The following is a 19,794-nucleotide window of genomic DNA, read 5'->3' as shown; positions in this document are numbered from 1 at the left end:
CTGATAAACTGTTCTCACTGTAACATACTGTGGAAAAAATAACTTGAATGAATGAAGTGTCATTTAGATTTTAATGGTGTTTTAATCCTTACATTTCACGTTACACCTGTCTAATCCTAAAGAAGTAATTTTATGATTGTTTTTGTTTCCTCAGATATTTGTTTCAAAGTAATATACCTACTTCAAATAATATTATAAAAGTTCCAATTAACACTTATTTATGATACCTCCCTTTATTCATTTTGTTTGTTTATTTCCTCAGAATGATGTTAACAAAAAGCGATAATTACTTGCTGGTTTGCTTTCTTCAATGTGATTGGCTGGTCAACTTCCTTAATGATATCAGTGTTGTAGGTTGCAGGGATCCCATAGAACTGACAGCCGACAGCAGTTTACATAAGAAAACATGAAATCCATAATACAGGGACTAACTGGACCTCTGTGGGCAGTTTTCTTTGAGACCAGAATCAGGTTTATTATCACTGGTATGTGACATGAAATTTGTTAACTTAGCAGCAGTAGTTCAATGCAATACATAATTTAGCAGAGAGAGAGAAAAAATAATAATAAATAAACAAGTAAATCAATTATGTATATTGAACAGATTATTAAAATGTACAAAAACAGAAATCCTGTATATTTAAAAAGTGAGGTAGTGTCCAAAGCTACACAGTCCATTCAGGAATCGGATGGCAGAGGGGAAGAAGCTGTTCCCTGAATCGCTGAGTGTGTAACTTCAGACTTCTGTATCTCCTATTTGATGGTAACGGTGAGAAAAGGGCATGCCCTGGCTTGCTACCCTAAGTACCTACGGCAACGTTGGGACAAATCTGATTAAAGATACGTGAAAGAACCTCAGGGCATGTAAACAGAAAAGTTTATCAAACGAGGGTAATTCTGAACCCAATTTACAAAAAGCTCACCAATTATTTCAAGGTAGGAACTAGGATGAAGATTTGAGATACTTTATTGAAATCTCACTGATATCTCAGTTGATTGATTTGTGGTTGGACCTGCAACAATAATACCTTTGCTACCACTCACTTGATCTTTCTGATCTCTTGCAGTCGGTACAGGGAACAGGCTTGGCATTTATTGCCTTCACAGAGGCAATGACCCATTTCCCAGCTTCCCCTTTCTGGTCTGTGCTCTTCTTCCTGATGCTCATTAATCTTGGACTGGGCAGCATGATGGGAACAATGGAAGGAATCATGTCACCAATTGTTGATACGTTTAAAGTTCGCAAAGAGTTTTTAACAAGTAAGTTTCTGCAGTTCAATACTAGCTACAACTGAAGTCATGTCTGATCTATTCAGTTCCTGCTTATATTTAAAAACAAAAAAATGCAGGCAGAACTCAGCAGGCCAGACAGCATCTATGGGAGGAGGTAGTGACGACGTTTCGGGCCGAAAACCTTCATCAGGAGTGAAGTGACATGGGATGGTTGAGGGGGGATAAGAAGTGGGGGGAGGGATGAAGTAGAGAGCTGGGAAGTGATAGGCTGAAAAGAAATGGGCTAGGGGGAAGGTGGAGAATTATGGGAAATAAAAGAGAAAGAAAGGTAGGGCTGGGGGGAGATTACAGTGAGGGGGGAAATAGAGAGAGAAAGAGAACCAGACTAAAATTATAGGTAGGGATTGGGTAAGGGGGGGGGGAGCAGGGGTATCAATGGAGCTCTGTGAGTTGAAGATTTACATTCATAAAATTGAGAAATGGCAGCAATAATATCAAGCACTCCCAAAACTAAGTGTAGGATGAGTTGACTTCAATATGGTAGGAGAAATTATTGCTTTACAAAGGGTTCTTAGGCTGAATTCATTAGTGATTGAAGCTAAGGTCTCATTAATGTCTAAGAGCATGATAGAATGGAACAATAAGGAGGTAAGAGTATGAGAGAGCGGAAAACATTGTGGGATTAGTTTACTACCCTGTAAATGATATGCTGCCATTTAGAGTTTGGGAGACAAGATCTGTTTTGTGCTCAAATTCTCATTGAATTGTGCTTAAATAAATTGAATAAATCATCTCTACTTTGTTAACTAGAATTTATCTTACATACAAAACAAATATGGAAAGAAGCAATGAATGTCTGGAACCGACTACTACCAAATTTTAGACCATAAAAGCTTAAGATATAGGAGCAGACTTAGGCCATTTGGCCCATCGAGTCTGCTCCAACATTCCTTCATTGCCAATTTATTATCCCTCTCAATTCCATTCTCTTACCTTCTCCCCCTTGACACCCTTACTAATGAAGAACATCAACGCTTGCATTAAATAGACTCAATGAGTTGGTCTTCACAGCTGTGCATTGGCAATGAATTCCACAGATGCACCACCCTTTGGCTAAAGAATTTCCTTCTCATCTCCTTTCTAAAGGGATATCCCTGTATATTCCACTATAGGAAACATCAGCTCCTCATCCACTCTTAGGCCTTTCAATATTCAATAGGTTTCAATGAGATCCCACCTTATTCTTCTGAACTCCAGCAAGTACAAGCACAGAGGCATCAAATGCTTCTTATATGTATTTTAACTCTTTCCTTCCGGGAATCATTCTTGTCAACCTCCTATGGATCCTCTGCAATACCAAAACATCTTTTATTAGATAACATGCCCAGAACGGCTTACAATACTCCAAGTGTGATCTGACCAATGCCTTCTAAAGCCTCAGCATTACATAATTGCTTTTATATTCTAGTCTTCTCAAAATGAATGCTAACATTGCATTTGCCTTCCTTACCACCAACTCAACCTGCAAGTTAGTCTTTACAGAATCCTGCCCAAGGACTCCCAAGTCCTTTTCAACCTCTAATTTCTGAATTTTCTCCCCATTTAGAAAACAGTCTATGCCTTTATTCCTTTTACCAAAGTGCATGACCATACATTTCCCAACACTGCATTCTGTCTGCCACTTCTTTGCCCACTTTCCTCATCTGCCCAAGTCTTTCTGCAGACTCCCGGCTTCCCCCACATTACCTAACCTTCCACCTATCTTCATATCATTCTAAACTTGGACACAAAACCATCGATTCCATCATCCTACATGAATCCCATTTGCCTGCCTTTGGCCATATCCCTCTAAACCTTGCCCATTCATGTACCCATTCAAATGACTCTTTAATGTAATTGTCCCTTCTGTTACCACCTCCTCTGGCAGCATGTTGCATATACCCACCAACCTCCATGTGAAAAGCTTGTCTTCAGATACCCTTTTGATCTTTCTCTTCTAACCTTACACCTATGCCCTTCAGTTTTAGATTTCTTTACCTTGGAAAAAGGCTGGAACTATCATGATTTTCTAAACCTCGGCATGGTCAACTCTGAGTCTCCTACATTCTGGCCAAATCAGTCCTAGCCTATCCAATCCTCTCACCTTTCTTCTGCCATGAGATCTTTACTTGTATTGAAAGATAAATGGGGCCTCAAGTGAGGAACCTTTTGAAGAAGTAAAATGTTCCATGAATAAAATTGGATTACTAAAATTAGATTTCTAAAAGGCATTTGATAACATGCAGCCCAAAGGCATTGCAGGAAATAAATTTTTTATGGCTTATGGAATGAAGTAATGAATTGATGTAGATAGAAGATTGGCTAGAGAGTAGACTCAAAATAGATGTTTTGCTATTAGAAAGAGGGAGCAAGTGTGCAGCAGGTGATACTGATGCTGCAGTCCTAAGTGTTTATAAATAACACAGGGATGAAGGTTCTAAGGCATGGCTGCAAAATTTACTGATGAAACTATAGTAGATGGAGAGGTAAGTTGAGAGGAGGGCATAGTGCAATTATAAAGAGATATATACAGTTCAAGGGAGTATGCAAAGGTCTGGCAAATAGAGTATAATGTGGGAATTATTGTCCATTTGACAGGAAATATTCAAAAGAAGCCTATTGTCTGAATGATGAGTGACAGCAAAGCTCTGAACTGAAGGGCATCTGGGTGTGCTCGTGCATTATTTACAAAGGCTAGTATATTTATATTTCAAATAATTAGTGAAGCTAACAATATTATTTATTGGGAGAAAATTGAATACAAAAATAGGGAGGCAATGCTTCAATTATGTAGGGCATTAAGAGACCTCCCTTGTATTGCCTCTTCCTCAAAAGGTGGGGAAGCAGAGTCTTTGATTTTTTTAAGACACATGGATAGATATTTATAACAGAGATGAGGAGGAATTTCTTTCACCAGAGGGTGGTGGATCTGTGGAATTCATTACCACAAGCAGTTGTGGAGGCCAAGTCATTGGATATAGTGAAAGCTGAGCTTGATAAGGACTTGATGAGTAAGGTTGTGAAAGGTTACAGAGAGAAGGCAGGAGAGTGGTGTTGAGAGCGATAATAAATCAACCATAATGGAATGGCAGCGCCGTCTCAATGGGTTGAATGGCCTAATTCTGCTGCTATGACTTATTGTCTTATTTGATAAGTAAATGGGCAGAAGCTAAAGTTAAAGATCACAGCTAGAGTTGAGGTTACAATTAAATCATCACTGATCTTATTAAACGGTAGAGGAGGCTAAGGGAGTCTGCTCCTAACTCATGTTCAGATGATCATATCTGCATCTCATGAAATGGGCCTGTTTCTGGTGAGAAGATCTGTAAGGACGAAGACCACTGGGCAGTTACTTTACCAAAAATGGGGTGTACTGCTTGTGCTGATTGCCTTTCCACATTCTGAAAACTCTTACTCTAGGCTTCAGGGTGAATTTCAGATAGAATTTGATTTCTAATCTCAAAGCCTTGGATGTGTTTGTGCTTTTCCCACAGTCGGGTGCACGGTGCTTGCTTTCTCAATCGGACTCATCTTCGTCCAGCGTTCTGGGAACTACTTCGTCACAATGTTTGATGATTATTCTGCCACACTGCCCCTCACTATTGTGGTTATTTTGGAAAATGTATCTGTATCTTGGATTTATGGGACAAAAAAGTAAGTGCCTTCAATTCCTTGTCCTCAATGCTTACAGGGGTTGGATTCTTCCATTGTTAAATGGCTCACATCAGCAAATAGATTATCGTGTGCTCAGGGTATGTTAAACCACTTCACAACCAGTGAATTACTTTTGGAGATCAATTACATAAGAGGTTTTGCAGGTGCTGGTAATCTTGGGCAAAACACACCAAATGCTGGAAGAACTCAGTAAGTCAGGCAGCATCTATGGAGGAGGCCTGAAGAAGAGTTTCAATCCAAAATGTCTACTCCCCTCCATAGAGGCTGCATGACTTACTGAGCTTCTCCATCATTTTGTGTGTTTTGGAGGGTATTTACTCTGTGTTTCCAGATCACACAGACAGACTAATATTAAACAAGATTTCACATGGAATATTGAGATGAATGACCTTATTGAGTGATAAATGTTACCCAGATCAACTAAATGCTCTCGATAGCCCTTTAAGAATGTGTATTGGATTCTTTGCTCTAGGTTTTAGTTTAATATCTTACAGTATCTAGGTGATAACACACGAGTTCTCCTATATTTCCTTCACTCTACCTTTTTGGCAAAGCATTCTATCTTATCATGTCCCCTTTAATAGTGCCACTCTCCCTCAGCATTACAACTTGCAACAGCCCTTTCATTAGTGTATCTGTTCCTCAGAACTTAGCTCTCCGATAGAAAGGTTCCCCTTAATGCTATGCCTTCAATGCAGTTACAAAGAAGGCCCCACAGCAGCTATATTTCATTAGTTTCAAAGGTTTCAAAGGTACGTTTATTGTCAGAGAAATGTATACAATATACATCCTGAAATGCTTTTCCTTCACAAACATCCACAAAAACAGAGGAGTGCCCACAAAGAACGAATGACAGTGAAATGTTAGAACGCCAATGTACCCACCAGCTCTCCTCCTGTAAGCAGCAGCAAGCAATGATCCCTCCTCCCCCCACCAGCATCGGCACCCACCACCGAGCACTCAAGCATGCAGCAAAGCAACAGCAAAGACATGGCCTTGCAGTACCCCAAAGACTGCTTGCTCACCCGGCATTCGACATTCCACAGGCTCTCTCTCTGTCCCTGATAAGGGAGAAAGGGGTGTCTCCCTGTCACAGTGAGAGGGGAGACATAACAAACAACTCACTGGTTTAAGAGTTTGATGTCACCAAAGACACGCAAATTTATACAAATGTACCATGAAGAGCAGTCTAACTCTGTGTGTGTGTGTGTGTGTGTGTGTGTGTGTGTGTGTGTGTGGGGGGGGGGGGCAACTGCACAGGATTGAAAGAAGCTACAGAAAGTTGTGAACTCAGTTAGCTCCATTATGAGCATCAGCCTCTGTAGCATCCAGGAATCTTTGAGGAGCGATGCCTCAAAAAGGTGGCTTCCATCATTCAGGACCCCCATCGCCCAAGACATGCCACCTTCTCATTGCTAGCATCAGGGAGGAGGGGCAGGAGCCTGAAGGCACACACTCAACAATTTAGGAACAGCTTCTTCCCCTCTGCCATCAGATTTTTGAAACAACATTGAGCCCATGAACTCTAACTCACTACTTTTTTTAGCACTACTTATTTAATTTAACTATTTAAATAAATATAAATACACTTAGTGTAATTCACAATTTTTAAATTATGTATTGCAATGTACTGCTGCTGCAACGGCAACAAATTTCCCAACATATTTCAATGATATTAAACCTGATTCTGATGGCAGAGCTGTACCTTGGGACTGCCCCACTGTCACTGCAGTTCTCATTTAGCACTGTGACAGTGCTGTACTGTCTCTCTGAAGGCACAGCACACCCTGAGTACTGTAGCTCTGACAGTGCACATCTTCCTCAATAGTGCATTATTCTATCAGTTGTACCCTTAGTTCCAGGGTGTAGTTTTTCCATAATTTTCCAAGAGACATTAGAGTTGAAATGGTGATGTTTAGCCCGGTTCATCTGCTAGCTGCAGAACTGGAAGAGCAGTTCCCAGCCCATCCATGGCACCAGCCAACCCTGGAGAGGAGAAGTTTAACAGTCCTACTGCAATATTTTAAAAGGATTGTTTCAGCCTGTGGTTGAGGCCCCCTCCTAGATTTCCCTCAGTACCTGCAGAGAGATCGGTAAACAGCTGCTGCGTAGTGTGTCAATGTCAATTCCGATCATAAGCTGCTGCTTGAAGTCAGGCCTTACTTTCATCCGCCAAGTAAGTGCAGAGTTCACAAAGTAAGTGTGGTGAGAATGGGAAGAGGCTGGTTCTGTAACGTTTCAGGGAGGGCCTGATGGAAGAGTCATGCAGCAGAATGGCCAAAGGTCCATTTATGGATTTCGGTTGTAGGTGTGGAGGGTAAGCCTGGAATTTCTGCTTGGATGTTCAGTAAGTGCAGTAGGTGGGTATTTAAATAGGCAAGAACTATAAGCATGGTGGAGTGGATGAGAATCAGTACAGGGTCGGGAAGTTGGGGGAGTGCAAATCAGATTCTGGTTTAATATCATTGGTATTAATATCATAGTAAGTAAATAAGTCGTGCAAAAAAGTAGTGAGGTGGTATTCATGAATTCAATGCCCATTCAGAAATCGGATGGCAGAGGGGAAGAAGCTGTTCATGAATTGGTGAGTGTGTGCCCTCAGGCTCCTGTACCTCCTTTCAGATGGTAGCAATGAGAAGGGGGCATGTTTTGTAACGTAAATTATAATAAGAAATAGATATATAAAATTAAATGTAATGCAAAAAGAGAGCAAAATGAAATAGTGAGGTAGTGTGCATGAGTTCATTGTCCTTCAGAAATCAGAAAAAGCTTTTCCCTGAAGTATTGAGTTTGTGTTTTCAGGCTCCTGTACCTCCTCTTTGTCTCAAATGATGGGGGTCCTTAATGATGGATCCTGCTTATTTGCGGCATTTTATTTTGAAGATTTTCTCATTGCTGGGTAGGCTAGTGTCCATGATGGAGCTGGCTGAATTTGCAAATTTGTGCAGCTTTTTCTGATCCTGTGCAGTCACTCCTCCATACCAGATGGTGATGCAACCAGTTAGAATGTTCTACGTGGTACATGTGTAAAAATTTGCTGGAGTCTTTGGTGACATACCAAATCTCCTCAAACTCCTAATGAAATATAGCCTCTATAGTACCTTCTTTGTAATTTCATTAATATATTTAGCCCAAGATAGATCTTCAGAGATGTTAACACCCAGGGGCTTAGAACTGCCCACCCTTTCCACTGCTGATCCCTTGATAAAGTCTGATATGTGTTTCCTCAACTTCAACTTCCTGAAGTTTACTGTCAATTTGTTGATCTTATTGACGTTGAGCATAAGGTTGTTGTTGCGACATCACTCAATCAGCTGATCTCGCTCACTCCTGTATGCCTGCTCGTCACCATCTGAAGTTTTGCCAACAATAGTTGTGTCATTGGTGAATTTATCAATGGTGTTTGAGCTGTGTCTAGTCACCTAGTCATGGGTGTAGAGAGAAAAGTGGGATAAGCACTGAGTCTGTCCTGAATTTTGAAAGTGAACCTATAAATGTGAAGAGTCTTGGCCCGAAATGTTGACCATTTATTTTCCTGTATAGATGCTGCCTGACCTGCTGAGATCCTCCAGCATACTATGTGTATTGTAATTGAATTGGGTGCCTAGCAACAGGCCAAGATCTGCATTGGGAGGTTTTTCTCTAAGCAACACTGTGGCAGCCCTCACAAGTATATCAGAAGCTGTCTTATGCACATTTAATCTCTAGACTGCAGGGACAGCTCTGACAGAATTAAACATTCGGAAAATGATGTCCAGACTTGTGTTGCTCTGTAAGGTTAAACTCTGCATAGTCAGAGTGATGTGTTGGCAGTGAACAGAGGAAGTCAGACATTGAAGGCATTTCACATGTTGCTCCTCCTTTCCAGATTCATGCAGGAGTTAACAGAAATGCTGGGCTTCACTCCATACAGCTATTATTACTACACCTGGAAGTACGTCTCTCCCCTGGCCATGGCTATTCTGACGGTGGCCAGTATTATTCAGATGGGCATTACTCCACCAGGATACAATGCCTGGATAATGGAGGAGGTAAAAGAATATTTCAACAATAAGGTTATTGAACAAGGGGCGGGTTGATAGTCACACGGATGTGACTTGTTTTATCTGTCTTAATAAAAGGGGAGAAAGGGCAAACGTTGTACCCTTGATTTCTCAGGGTCGATCAATGTAGAGGCTCAGTGAGTATGGGTCTGAATGTAGGGATTTCCATTTATGGTGTAAATTGTGGGGCTCAGTGACAAACACTTTCAATGGCTTTACATCTCAAGTTCTCAGTAGTTGCACAAGTTGCCTGCTTTTGCACTTTGGCTGTTTGTCAATCTTTGTGCATCGTTCTTCATTGCTTCTACTGTATTTGCTTGTTCTGCTGTGGATGTCTGCAAGTGAATGTACGTCAGTGTAGTATCTGGTGACGTTTATGTATTTTGATAATAAACTTACTTTGAACTTTGGTACAAGATACCAGTCAGTGTGAGTGTGGGGGTGTCAGTGAGGTTTGGGCCTCACTGTAAGATTGAGGACTCAGCAGATGAGGATGTAAAGTATATTAATTATCAAACTACATATACGTGACCATATACAACCCTGAGATTTATTTTCTTATGGATGTATTCAGTTAATCCTTAATAGGATGTGAATATTACATATAGATGGAGAATGAGAGTATGGGTCAACGACTGCAGGAAGGGGCCACTTAGTGAGGTGGGGCAGTGGGTATTGGAATAGTGAGCATCTCGGGGGGGGGGTAATTTTTTTATAAAGGGTTAGGCACGGAGTGAAGATATTGAGTGAATGTAAGGATATTGGAATGTAGAGGGTCCATTGGTATGGGGAATTAGTGAGTGGGGGCACTAGTGATTGTAAAGTGTTAATGCGTACACCTTCTGTGTGAGTGTACAAGCTCAATGACTGTGCATGCCTTTGAGTCCAGGGGTGTGCAAGTGTGCGAGACACCATCTGATTATAATTTTAAAGGAAAAGTTCTATTTATCAGTCCATGTGTGAGTGAAATTCCTTGTGAAGCATCTGTTGGTGGGCTCACAAGCTATTAAGGTCCCTGGACATAAGCCAAATTAATGAAATAGCCCATCTACTAAGTACAGTGATAAACATAATTAGCTTTTATTTTTCTATATCTAGGCTACAGAGAAGTTCCTGATATTCCCAGGGTGGGCCCTGGGAGTGACCATTGCACTGATTGTAGTGGGAGTTCTTCCCATTCCCATTGTCTTCATTGCCCGCCATTTTCATCTTGTTTCTGATGGGTCCAATACTTTGTCTGTTTCGTACAAACGAGGTCGAATGATGAAAGACATATCCAACTTGGACGACCATGACGAGACCAGGTTCATCCTGAGCAAGGTCCCCAGTGAGACGCCTTCGCCGATGCCCACTCATCGCTCCTATAATGGACCAGATAGCATCTCGCCAATGGAAATGACTGCTGCCAACGGACGATATGGGGTTGGCTACCTATCAGCAGACACTCCCGAATCTGAACTCTAAGGTGGATTGAGGAAGGAAGCTCAGCTCAAAATGCATTTGTAATATAAAGTGAAACAGTAAGTGGTGCAACGATTAATCATCAGTTGTTACTGGGGCAAACAACCCAAGACTAGATCGATTTGACAATGATCTTCACTGGTATATAACCAATCCAAATAGTGTAAGCAGTATGGATCTTCAGCGGTGTAGGCACTGGTGTCTCGGACATGTCTCAGAGCAGGTAACATTGAGAATGCATTTTAATAAACCCGGCTTGTATCAACTCAGGCAACACATATACCTCTTGAGTCAGCACAAGTAATACATAATTATTTGGTTATTTTTCTCCATCAGTACAAGTATCACAAAAACCATCCCTATAAAAGCACAGATATCCATATATTCCAGCCTTATAACAATACAGGCATTGTATGTAGTAATCTCTTATTTATATACTGAACTGTATCTATTGATATATATGCTGATCGTGTTTCAGCAAAACTGCGTTATATGCAACACCTGCATAAAGAGATACAATATACTGTCATATTATTGCCGCTGGTATAGGCACTGCACATTATCTGTCTGCACCTTCAGCACAAATGTCAAATAGACTTCTAGCGCAAGCAATATGTTTCTCAGCCCTGATTCAGTACAACTACTTTATAGGCTAGACCTGTACAGGCTCATAAATATAGATTCAGGAAGACTAATGTTGTATTAAATGCATATGTTAGTACAAATGCATGTGCTTGCTGGTGTCTTCTGTGGTATTAATGTCTGCACAGACATTCTGTGTGCCAGCAAGGGTACTGGATGCAGAGGCCACAGCAGTACAGATGTTGTACGTGTCAAGCTTATGTCAAATGGTAATTGCATGTGCAAGTCAGTTATCAATATGGATTGGCCAGTAATAGCCCCAGATACTTAGCATGTGAATTGCATGTCTTAACTCTGAATAGATGTTGTATCCACTTACTGTGTGTCAATACAAACATTATATGTAAGTATAAATGGTGCATGCATTAGACATGTTAGTGCAGCACTGGCAGTAAAGAGCCATATCTGTGTGTTGGTCTTGCATGTATTTGCTATGCAGCAGCAGAAATGTCATATGTGCTTTCTGGCTGTTGTACAAAGACTGGGAGAAATCACTGTGGGTTAGTACACCGCATGGAATAGTGGTGCGTTAGTATAAGACGTGGAGCCGTGTTACTATTGATGTTGCATGTGCTTGCTTTGCTTTGCATCAGAGCAGATGTTACATATACTAACCACGTCAGTAAAGATGCTGGAGGTACTAGCTCTCTCTCTGTACAGAGGTTACACATACCTGCTGAATATGTGTGGATGTTCTCACTCACCTTGTCACAACACAAACAATGTTTGTGCAGTGTGTCACTACCACCATTGCATGTATGTATCAATGAAGGTATTGCGAGTACTGGCAGTATTTCAGTACAGATATTGCATGTATGTATTGTGTCAGAAGTGATGATGCATGCCCTTGCCATATCTACAGCCCTTGCATGCTTTTTGACACATGAGAGTAGATGTGAAAGTATGAACTGGGTATCAATATGCTGTAGATAATACAAGTACTAAAATGGCATTTGCCCTGGATGCTCCGAGTACGCGCTGTGTTGTCAGCCAAGTGTGACAGACACTCATCCCTACAGGTTGTCATCAGCCAGTCCTCAGTACAGATGCCACATGTACTTGGACACATATCTGTGCAAATGTAGCTGCTGAGTACAGATGCCACATGTACTTACTGCCAGAGTAAATGCATTCTGAGTTTGTATTTGAATCCGCGTACTATTAATGGACCCACTGATTATCCAGATCCAGTATTTGTACTAACCCAGGGCTAGCACATGCAACCATGCACAAGTGATTTAGCATCTAAGGAAAAGATTCCCTTGTTAGGTAGATTAACTTCCACATATCAGGTCTCATCAACCTTAGATCTGCAGGCAGACTTACCCCCAAGCACAAATGATAGGAACATTAAATCAGCAACTCTAAGGCGAGCAGGTCTCTGGAAATAGATACATCGAGTAACAGTTAATACACATTAGATTTTCCATATATTTTATTGTATTCTGAATACAATCTTTCTCTCTCCATTGCCTCATTACAGAGACAAGGCCCTAACAATCAGGGCCATCAAATTCATCAAATCTGGGCAAAAAATTTCAAGGTGGTCTTCTCACAGAGTCACATTTCATTATGAAGGGGGCCAAGACTCAGTTTTGAAAGTAGAAATGAGCCTAACTGAGTAGTGGTTCGGTTTCTCCACTGATAACTCAGAGGTGTGATTTTAGATGCTACCATTGCTACAGAATTTAATACTGCTTAATTGAAAAATTAGGAAGTATGAAGCTGGTATGGGGAAAAATGATCAAGAAGCTGTTGGACTCTCTTAAAATTACAGCTCATTCCCTGTTGTCCTTAAGAAAGTTCCCAACCTTTACCCAAGTCTCAGTCAAGCTGTGGCCCCACAGCAACTACATTCTGAAATCAGTTCACTTGTAATGGGCAATGACTATGGCCGTACCGATGGAAGTGGAGACAATGAGTAAATAAACCCCTGCTTTGCTCATCCAGAATAGGATCCAAGCTTGCTCTCACCCCCACACTTTTAATTTCAGTCCCGTGTTTTGCCTGAGCCCCCACACAGAAATGGCTTCTTCTACAGCTCACAGCAGTGTCAGTCTGTTTCCCCTCAACCCTCTGCTCTGTCACCCATCACTCACTACCTTCCATCCCACCCTCTCTTCACATTTCCTCCACTCACCTAACCACCACTGTTCTTTCCTTCATTCATTCTGCCCACCTCTTACTCTGCATGCTCCATGCATTTCTCTCCCCCTATTCCCCCTCCATCCCAACATTACCCCTCTGTGTTCCTCTCTCCACTCATACCCATCACCCTCTTTCCACATTCTCCCTTCCACCCTCTCTCCCTTCTGTAGTTTAACTTGGTTGTTATAATATCAAGTGCAATATTCTCCAATGCCTTAATACTGTAGTATTAGACCATAAGACTTGGGAGCAGAATTAGGCCATTCAGCCCATTGAATCTGCCTGCCATTCGATCAATGGCTGATTTACTTACCTGCTCAACCACATTCTCCTGCCTTCTCTCCACAACCTTTGATGCCATTACTAAGCAAGAACCTTTCAACCTCCACTTTATATATGTATATATATATACCCAATGACCAGCCTCCATTGCTGTCTGTGGCAATAAATTCCACAGATTCACCACCCTCTGGCTAAAGAAATTACTCCTTTGCAAACCAACAAGAAAGCTTAAACTTGTTTATGTCATTTTGGCATAGCCAAAACTAACACCACGCCACAGGTAGAAAAAACACAATCAACTGCATAAACACTCCAAATTACTAACTAGTGACTCCTCCGATGCTTTCACAGTCATGTAATATTTTGTTATTCCAAGATTAGTCTGACGGATCTTTAAGGGTTCTTGAAGAACATTCCAAAACAAGGTTAATGCCTATGTGGGGAGATGAAATTTTTCTGGATGAGAACTTGTGAGGAGATTCTAGCACAATATCCAATCCCAGAATGAGCTACACTTAAGCAAAGATCTCACTCCAATAATCCGACTACAATGGTGCTGGACTATTGGATGTTACTTCTATTATTCCAATGCGCATTTATTTCACTTTTTAACATATTATATTGCAAGTGTATTAAATATTCCAGTGAAGTGATCAAGTTTAAAATGAAGGAGGAACTGAAATGAACTGACTTAAAGGGAGTGTGGAACAGAATCCAGAGAATTTCAGCTTTTAAAATGGAATTTATGCCACACCTAGCTATACTCTCTATAATACAGGACCAACAATGCAAATACACAGATTTGCAGATAGTAAGTCCATAGCTAACAAAGGGTTAGTGTATTAATGAGTGATCTTTTAGAGTTTCCAAACAATAAGTTATCAGGCTACTGGAATTTTATTGCAAAATCTAATTACAGTTCACTACTTCCTCTTGAGTCCAGACAGATCACAACAGGTCCAGCAGAAGCTGATCTCTCGTGTTGGTCACTCAAGGAACATTGATATTCAGAAACAAAACACTTCCCCCTCAAAATTTCTGAAATTTCAGTGCTAAGTAGCAACCATCTTGGTTGCTGAGGGCAGCTAGTCTCAATATCACTGACCAATCAGTGTTGGTTTGCAGATTGCAGTATTAAAGCTTGCAAAATCAACAGCTAACTAGGCAGCACGTAGCTGCTTCTGAAGGTTAATCGTTGCACTCTGTATAGTGTTCAGAGATTAACATGTACTTGGATTAGACACCAGTAGTAAACAGTCCTGTGTGTGTTATTGGTACTTTAGGTAGTGTGAGTTCATGTATTTGGGGAGGGGACTTATTCTAGACTTTTATGTGGAGCCCTGTTAATTTATAGCACATGATGGTAAGCACAGTGGGAACATTGCCATTTCTCTAGATATAATGTTGTGATACTCCAATGTTTCAGAGATATATAGATTTCAGCTTTCAAGTGTTGATTTTGTTTCAAGTTGTACAATCAGATGGATCAGATATAATTTTTTATTGCACTTTATTATTACTAGAGGTGCAGCAATTAATTGGAACATGAAATCCTGTGGGATAGTATGCCATTTGGCCCATTGCACTTGTGCTGGCTGTTTGAACAAACGATCCAGCTGGTGCTGTGCCCCTGCTCTTTCTCTACAGACATGCAGATTTCATTTCTTCGACTATTTAATCAATTTGTTTTTGAAGCTACAATTAAATTTGCTTTCAGCTGACATCACTTTACTTTAAATGCCCATAAAACCATAAGGTATAGGAGCAGAATAGGGCCATTAAGCCCATCAAGTTCATTCTGCCATTCCATTGTGGCTGAATTATTTTCCCTCAACTCCATTCTTCAGCCTTCTCTCCATAACTTTTGACCCTCTTACTAATCAAGGACCTATCAACCTCCACCTTAAATATATTAAATTATTAATATCCACTAAAATTAAGTAACTTTTAGATGGGCATGGCAATATGGCTTTTCCTAAGCTTGCACCAGCAAAGTAACTTCTGTTAGTCAAATACACAACTGTTCATGTGGTGTCAGGGACACCTACAGTTGATACCTGGAATTGCAGCCAAGGAGGACCACTCCACAAGTTACTTGGCTGGTGGCTATGGCCAAGCTCCCAACTCTACGTTTAACTGGCTGGTTACAGACAAAATCTGGTAATGTCAATAAATTTATTCTTTGAGTCCTGTAGGGATACATTTGTAGGATTTGTGAATTTCCTGTTCATAGACAATAAACCCAGAATAACTGTGGATTCTGCTTCATTCCTTCCTGTCCGGAGGGAACAGTCTTGGGAGAAAGCTATCAAGCGGCAGCTGCTGGCCAGTGAAAAGTGATTTGTCGGTCAGGTTTGTTACTTGCCAAAGAGGATGAGGAAGCAGAAAAGTATAGTAAGTCAAACCTGGCATTTTTTTTGGAAATAAGGCTTCAACCCAATGATAATCAGTCTTAATTGATCAGAGCTGAGGCCAGAACCTATCTGGTTGAATGCAGTGATTGTGCTGCGTTAATCCCTGCCCCCAAACACCTCTTCCGTGTGAGTTCCTGAATAAATCTGGTTAATAGTAACCTGATCTCTCACCCAGATGCACAGTCAATGCAAGCAATGCACAGTAGTAAATGTGTGTTCCCCAATGTTCTCCTGTGAAATCAAAGTTGATAGTTTCTGCCTTGACACTGGTCAGCGTAAGTGCCAAGCACCTGAAAGCATCTCTGAATAAATGACCAGAGTTTCACAAGATTACAGACAGGAAGTGCTGGAAATATAAACTGGCTTGCAGGGATTCAAAAGAGGAACAGTTACCATCAAGAAAGATGTTAACTCCAGGATTTTCTCATCTTGTTTGACCTGCTGTTTAACTCCAATCCAGTGCCTGTGGGTTTACATTTTAGAAGTAAGTTCTGAGCAAAAATCTGATTTACTCTGATATGGAGGTCAGTTATTAACACTATGTCCATGACCTATGATTTTCACTGACGAGTAGAATTACATTAAGATGATAACCAGTGATTAACTCACCTAGTGACCAGTGCTTACACTTTCAGGGTAATGATTATCACTAACATACTGACCAATGAGCCAAACTAATGTCGGAACCAGTTACTAATATGGTCGTGGCAGCCAGCAATTTACAATAGTGATCTGGGATTTAGTTATAATCACTGAGGATCATTGATGTTCCTCTGCTTGTAAGGGCTGATCAGGCAGGACACAGCAAAAAACAGGAATAGATGCTTCTGCAATCTCTCCAGTGTGGTTTACTACTCACTGCTGAGGTCAGAGATGCAGAAGCTCAGTCATAGTTCAAAGTTTCAATGCCTGAAGTGAAGGAAGGAACCAGTCATCAAATTATAGCAACAATCTGACAGTATAACTCGCACAAAGAGCTGTGAGTCCATTCCTGGTTCCCCCTTGTTTTACTGTATGTTGTTATCTCCACTCTGGCAATGGGCTGTGTGTATGTAAGCCAGTCATGCAGTAATGACACCTTCCTGCACTACCTACATCGTAAACCAGGTTATAACATTTCATTATATAGACATTAACAGAAGCCTTTGCAAATGCAAGAATTTTAATATTTTATAGATAACAGCCAGACAAAGGATAAAGTCAAGTCGAACGTTGGGCACAAAAGGAAGTTTGTGTTTTTGTTATTCCGCAGTGGTGTCGCGATCAGTGTGCCACTATTACAGCCCTGGGTGTTACACAGTTTGGACTTCAATCCGGGTGCCGTTCAGTATGTCTCTGCATGACTTCCCCGTGATTAGTTTAGAGTTAATTGGGGATGTGACGTTGCTAGGGCAGCGAGGTTTGAAGGGCCTACCCTGTGCTGTACCATCAAACAAAATACGCGCAAAATGCATGAAATAATGACATGTATGCATTGAAATCCACTTAAAATTCAGTTTCAAAATGAATGTAATTTTACAAATTGTGTTCTGCACACATTTAGCCTAAACAATGAATTTCATGTGGTAGAAAGTGATGGAACAGAAGCACAACAAGGTGTGAAATATTTTACAGCATATTTAACTTTTAATCATTGCAGCAATCCACTTGTTGCCCAGTAGGCAGTCAGGATCATAAATAGTAAGCTCAAACCTAAAGGCCGATTAAAAAGAAAACAAACTTCCCAGGAACTGCAGGTAACCACAGGGTTACTTTTCTCTCTCTTTAAATCCCTTTCTGGAGAAGAATTCTTTGCCCTGGTACATGACTATTGCTAAAGCCCTACAATTGCTGCACCTCTGGCCACTGTAGGTAGAACATTGGCCAATTTGGTATTTGTGTGACTTAGAGAATGTAGTAATAATCTAAAGATATTTATATTGTACATTGAACCTGTATATGTCTGTGTACATTATGTTAAATTATGAGAATTACAGAAGTTTTGCTGAATATTTTCATGCTATTGTTGGTTAGTAGTGATGTATATATTCACTGTATATTTAATATATAGTATCACATGAGAACATGTACAAATTTTCTTGTTTTTGTACTGTTTGAAAGGTTTTCTTGTTAATTGATTGATAACTCAGCATTCTTTTGGTTTAATGTTTTATTTCTTTTTTTGTGGTAAAATTGGATAGGTGTTCACATTCCTAGTGGCTCCTTTCAAGAAGGCACTGGAGCAGGGGCACATTAAGCCAAGAATCCCACTTTAGTCTGGACAATAGATTGAGCCAGAGCATGAATTCATAAAACCATGGAAATTTGTGGCATAAACATCCACAAAATTAGCTGTCCAGCCTTTTCCCATTTCACACTTTCTAGATCAGCGGTACTGGATGTAGAGGAAATCAATATGAATATTCATATACTTTTAAAAATGTGATAGTCACTTCTCTCTCCGCTTTGCTTTAACACTCTGCTTCTCTAACAGTATTCCAGTTGCCATTCAGGGTGAATGAATAAATATGTTTAGGGCCATGTCAGAACTTATGTAAATCAGGTGATTAACCCTTTATGTGACTATTTAAGAAAAGGAGTGAGCTAATCAAAGTGCCTTCAAAAGACATTTATTATTTGAAAAAGCTGTTTTTGACTAGTGTAAAATGCAGTGAACCTCTGAACACGTATCTTATATAAAATGATCATGGGCATTTCCTGCACTGTTAAAAATCATTCCTGGCCAAAATCCAGAATTACAGAATTAGGTCTGAGGACAGATTTTGCTTTTATAATGCCCGGATCATCTAGAGCTGATAATCTCTACTATTTTCTATCAATTGTTAATCTGCTCTTACACATAAAACTGTGTGTGGTCAAATAGAAAGTTTTATGAAGGATCTGATTTTTTGAGATATCAATATTGCACAAACTCGACAGCAAAATTTTTATTCTTGATTGATGGGTGACTTTGTACTGACAGGTTAACAACTAGATGTTACCCATTGCTTAAGTGGTGAGAGTCAAGACTTGCCTTTGAACTGCTGTATGGTTCTGGTTACTTTCTATTCCTTACAAGCTCCAGTCCATGAGCCTGTGCCCAGGGACCAGCAGTCTGATGGTAGGTTATATGGTAAGCGGTGGGATCCTTGAAGTTTTACTGCTATTTGCAGTGTGATGAAGCCAGCAGTGTGGATCATGGGAATAAGGTGAGGCAGAACTCTTCCTCTCACCAGCTTCTCCGTCTTTCTGTCTCACTTTGTCTGTACTCTCTTTTTTTCCATTCTTCTTCTTCTCTCTCACTTTATTCCTTTCTCTCTCGAGCCCAGATTCAGAAGTGATTGATGATTTTGTAGTGAATGATGCTGAAGTACCCTGTTTTCACAAATTACAGTATAATGGATGAAATTTGGTTTCCCAGTTCCAGACAATTCTCCCTCATGAATGCTAAAATATCTAAGGATGTTAACATCAATCTTTATCTGTACATAGATCTGAACATCATGCTTTTAAAGCAAGGTTAATGTGATTTAGCTGAAATGAATGGGAGGCTTTGTGGCCAATATCAATACCAATAAGTACGCAAATTATCCAACCTCAGTCTGGGATAGAGCAAACATTTTAGAGTGCAAATAAATTCACTCTTGGGATTTGGGTGCTTCTGATCCAACTGGAGTTTCAGTTGTGTGGTGCACTTCCACCTTGAATTGCAATGTCTGAATAACAAACCATTGCTACAGATCTGTTGGGTTGGAAATTGCAGACACTTGCTAATAGATAAAACTCAATCCACTGATCACTTCCCCTTGAGTTGTTAATTTTGCCTGATTCCACTGACTCACAGAATAATCCTCCTCCACCCCTCAATCTTCTACCTC

At 40.5% G+C, this 19,794-nt stretch overlaps 1 protein-coding gene across 2 annotated transcripts in view; it reads left to right on the top strand.

Moving 5' to 3' along the window:
* The window catches only part of slc6a17 (solute carrier family 6 member 17), a 73,159-nt gene extending 53,618 nt beyond the window's left edge, over positions 1 to 19,541 (top strand). For both annotated transcript variants that reach the window (XM_059950379.1, XM_059950380.1), the window contains exons 9-12: positions 1,068 to 1,260; positions 4,767 to 4,926; positions 8,816 to 8,978; positions 10,089 to 19,541. In XM_059950379.1, the coding sequence (XP_059806362.1) occupies positions 1,068 to 1,260; positions 4,767 to 4,926; positions 8,816 to 8,978; positions 10,089 to 10,454 (882 nt within the window). In that variant the 3' untranslated portion in view covers positions 10,455 to 19,541. The remainder of the gene's footprint in view (positions 1 to 1,067; positions 1,261 to 4,766; positions 4,927 to 8,815; positions 8,979 to 10,088) is intronic.
* Positions 19,542 to 19,794: the final 253 nt, after the last annotated feature.

The sequence above is a fragment of the Hypanus sabinus genome, chromosome 25, assembly GCF_030144855.1.
Source record: "Hypanus sabinus isolate sHypSab1 chromosome 25, sHypSab1.hap1, whole genome shotgun sequence".
Taxonomy (NCBI): Eukaryota; Metazoa; Chordata; class Chondrichthyes; order Myliobatiformes; family Dasyatidae; genus Hypanus; species Hypanus sabinus.
Note: the sequence above shows the minus strand (reverse complement) of the source record. Positions and strands in the feature narration are given on the sequence as shown.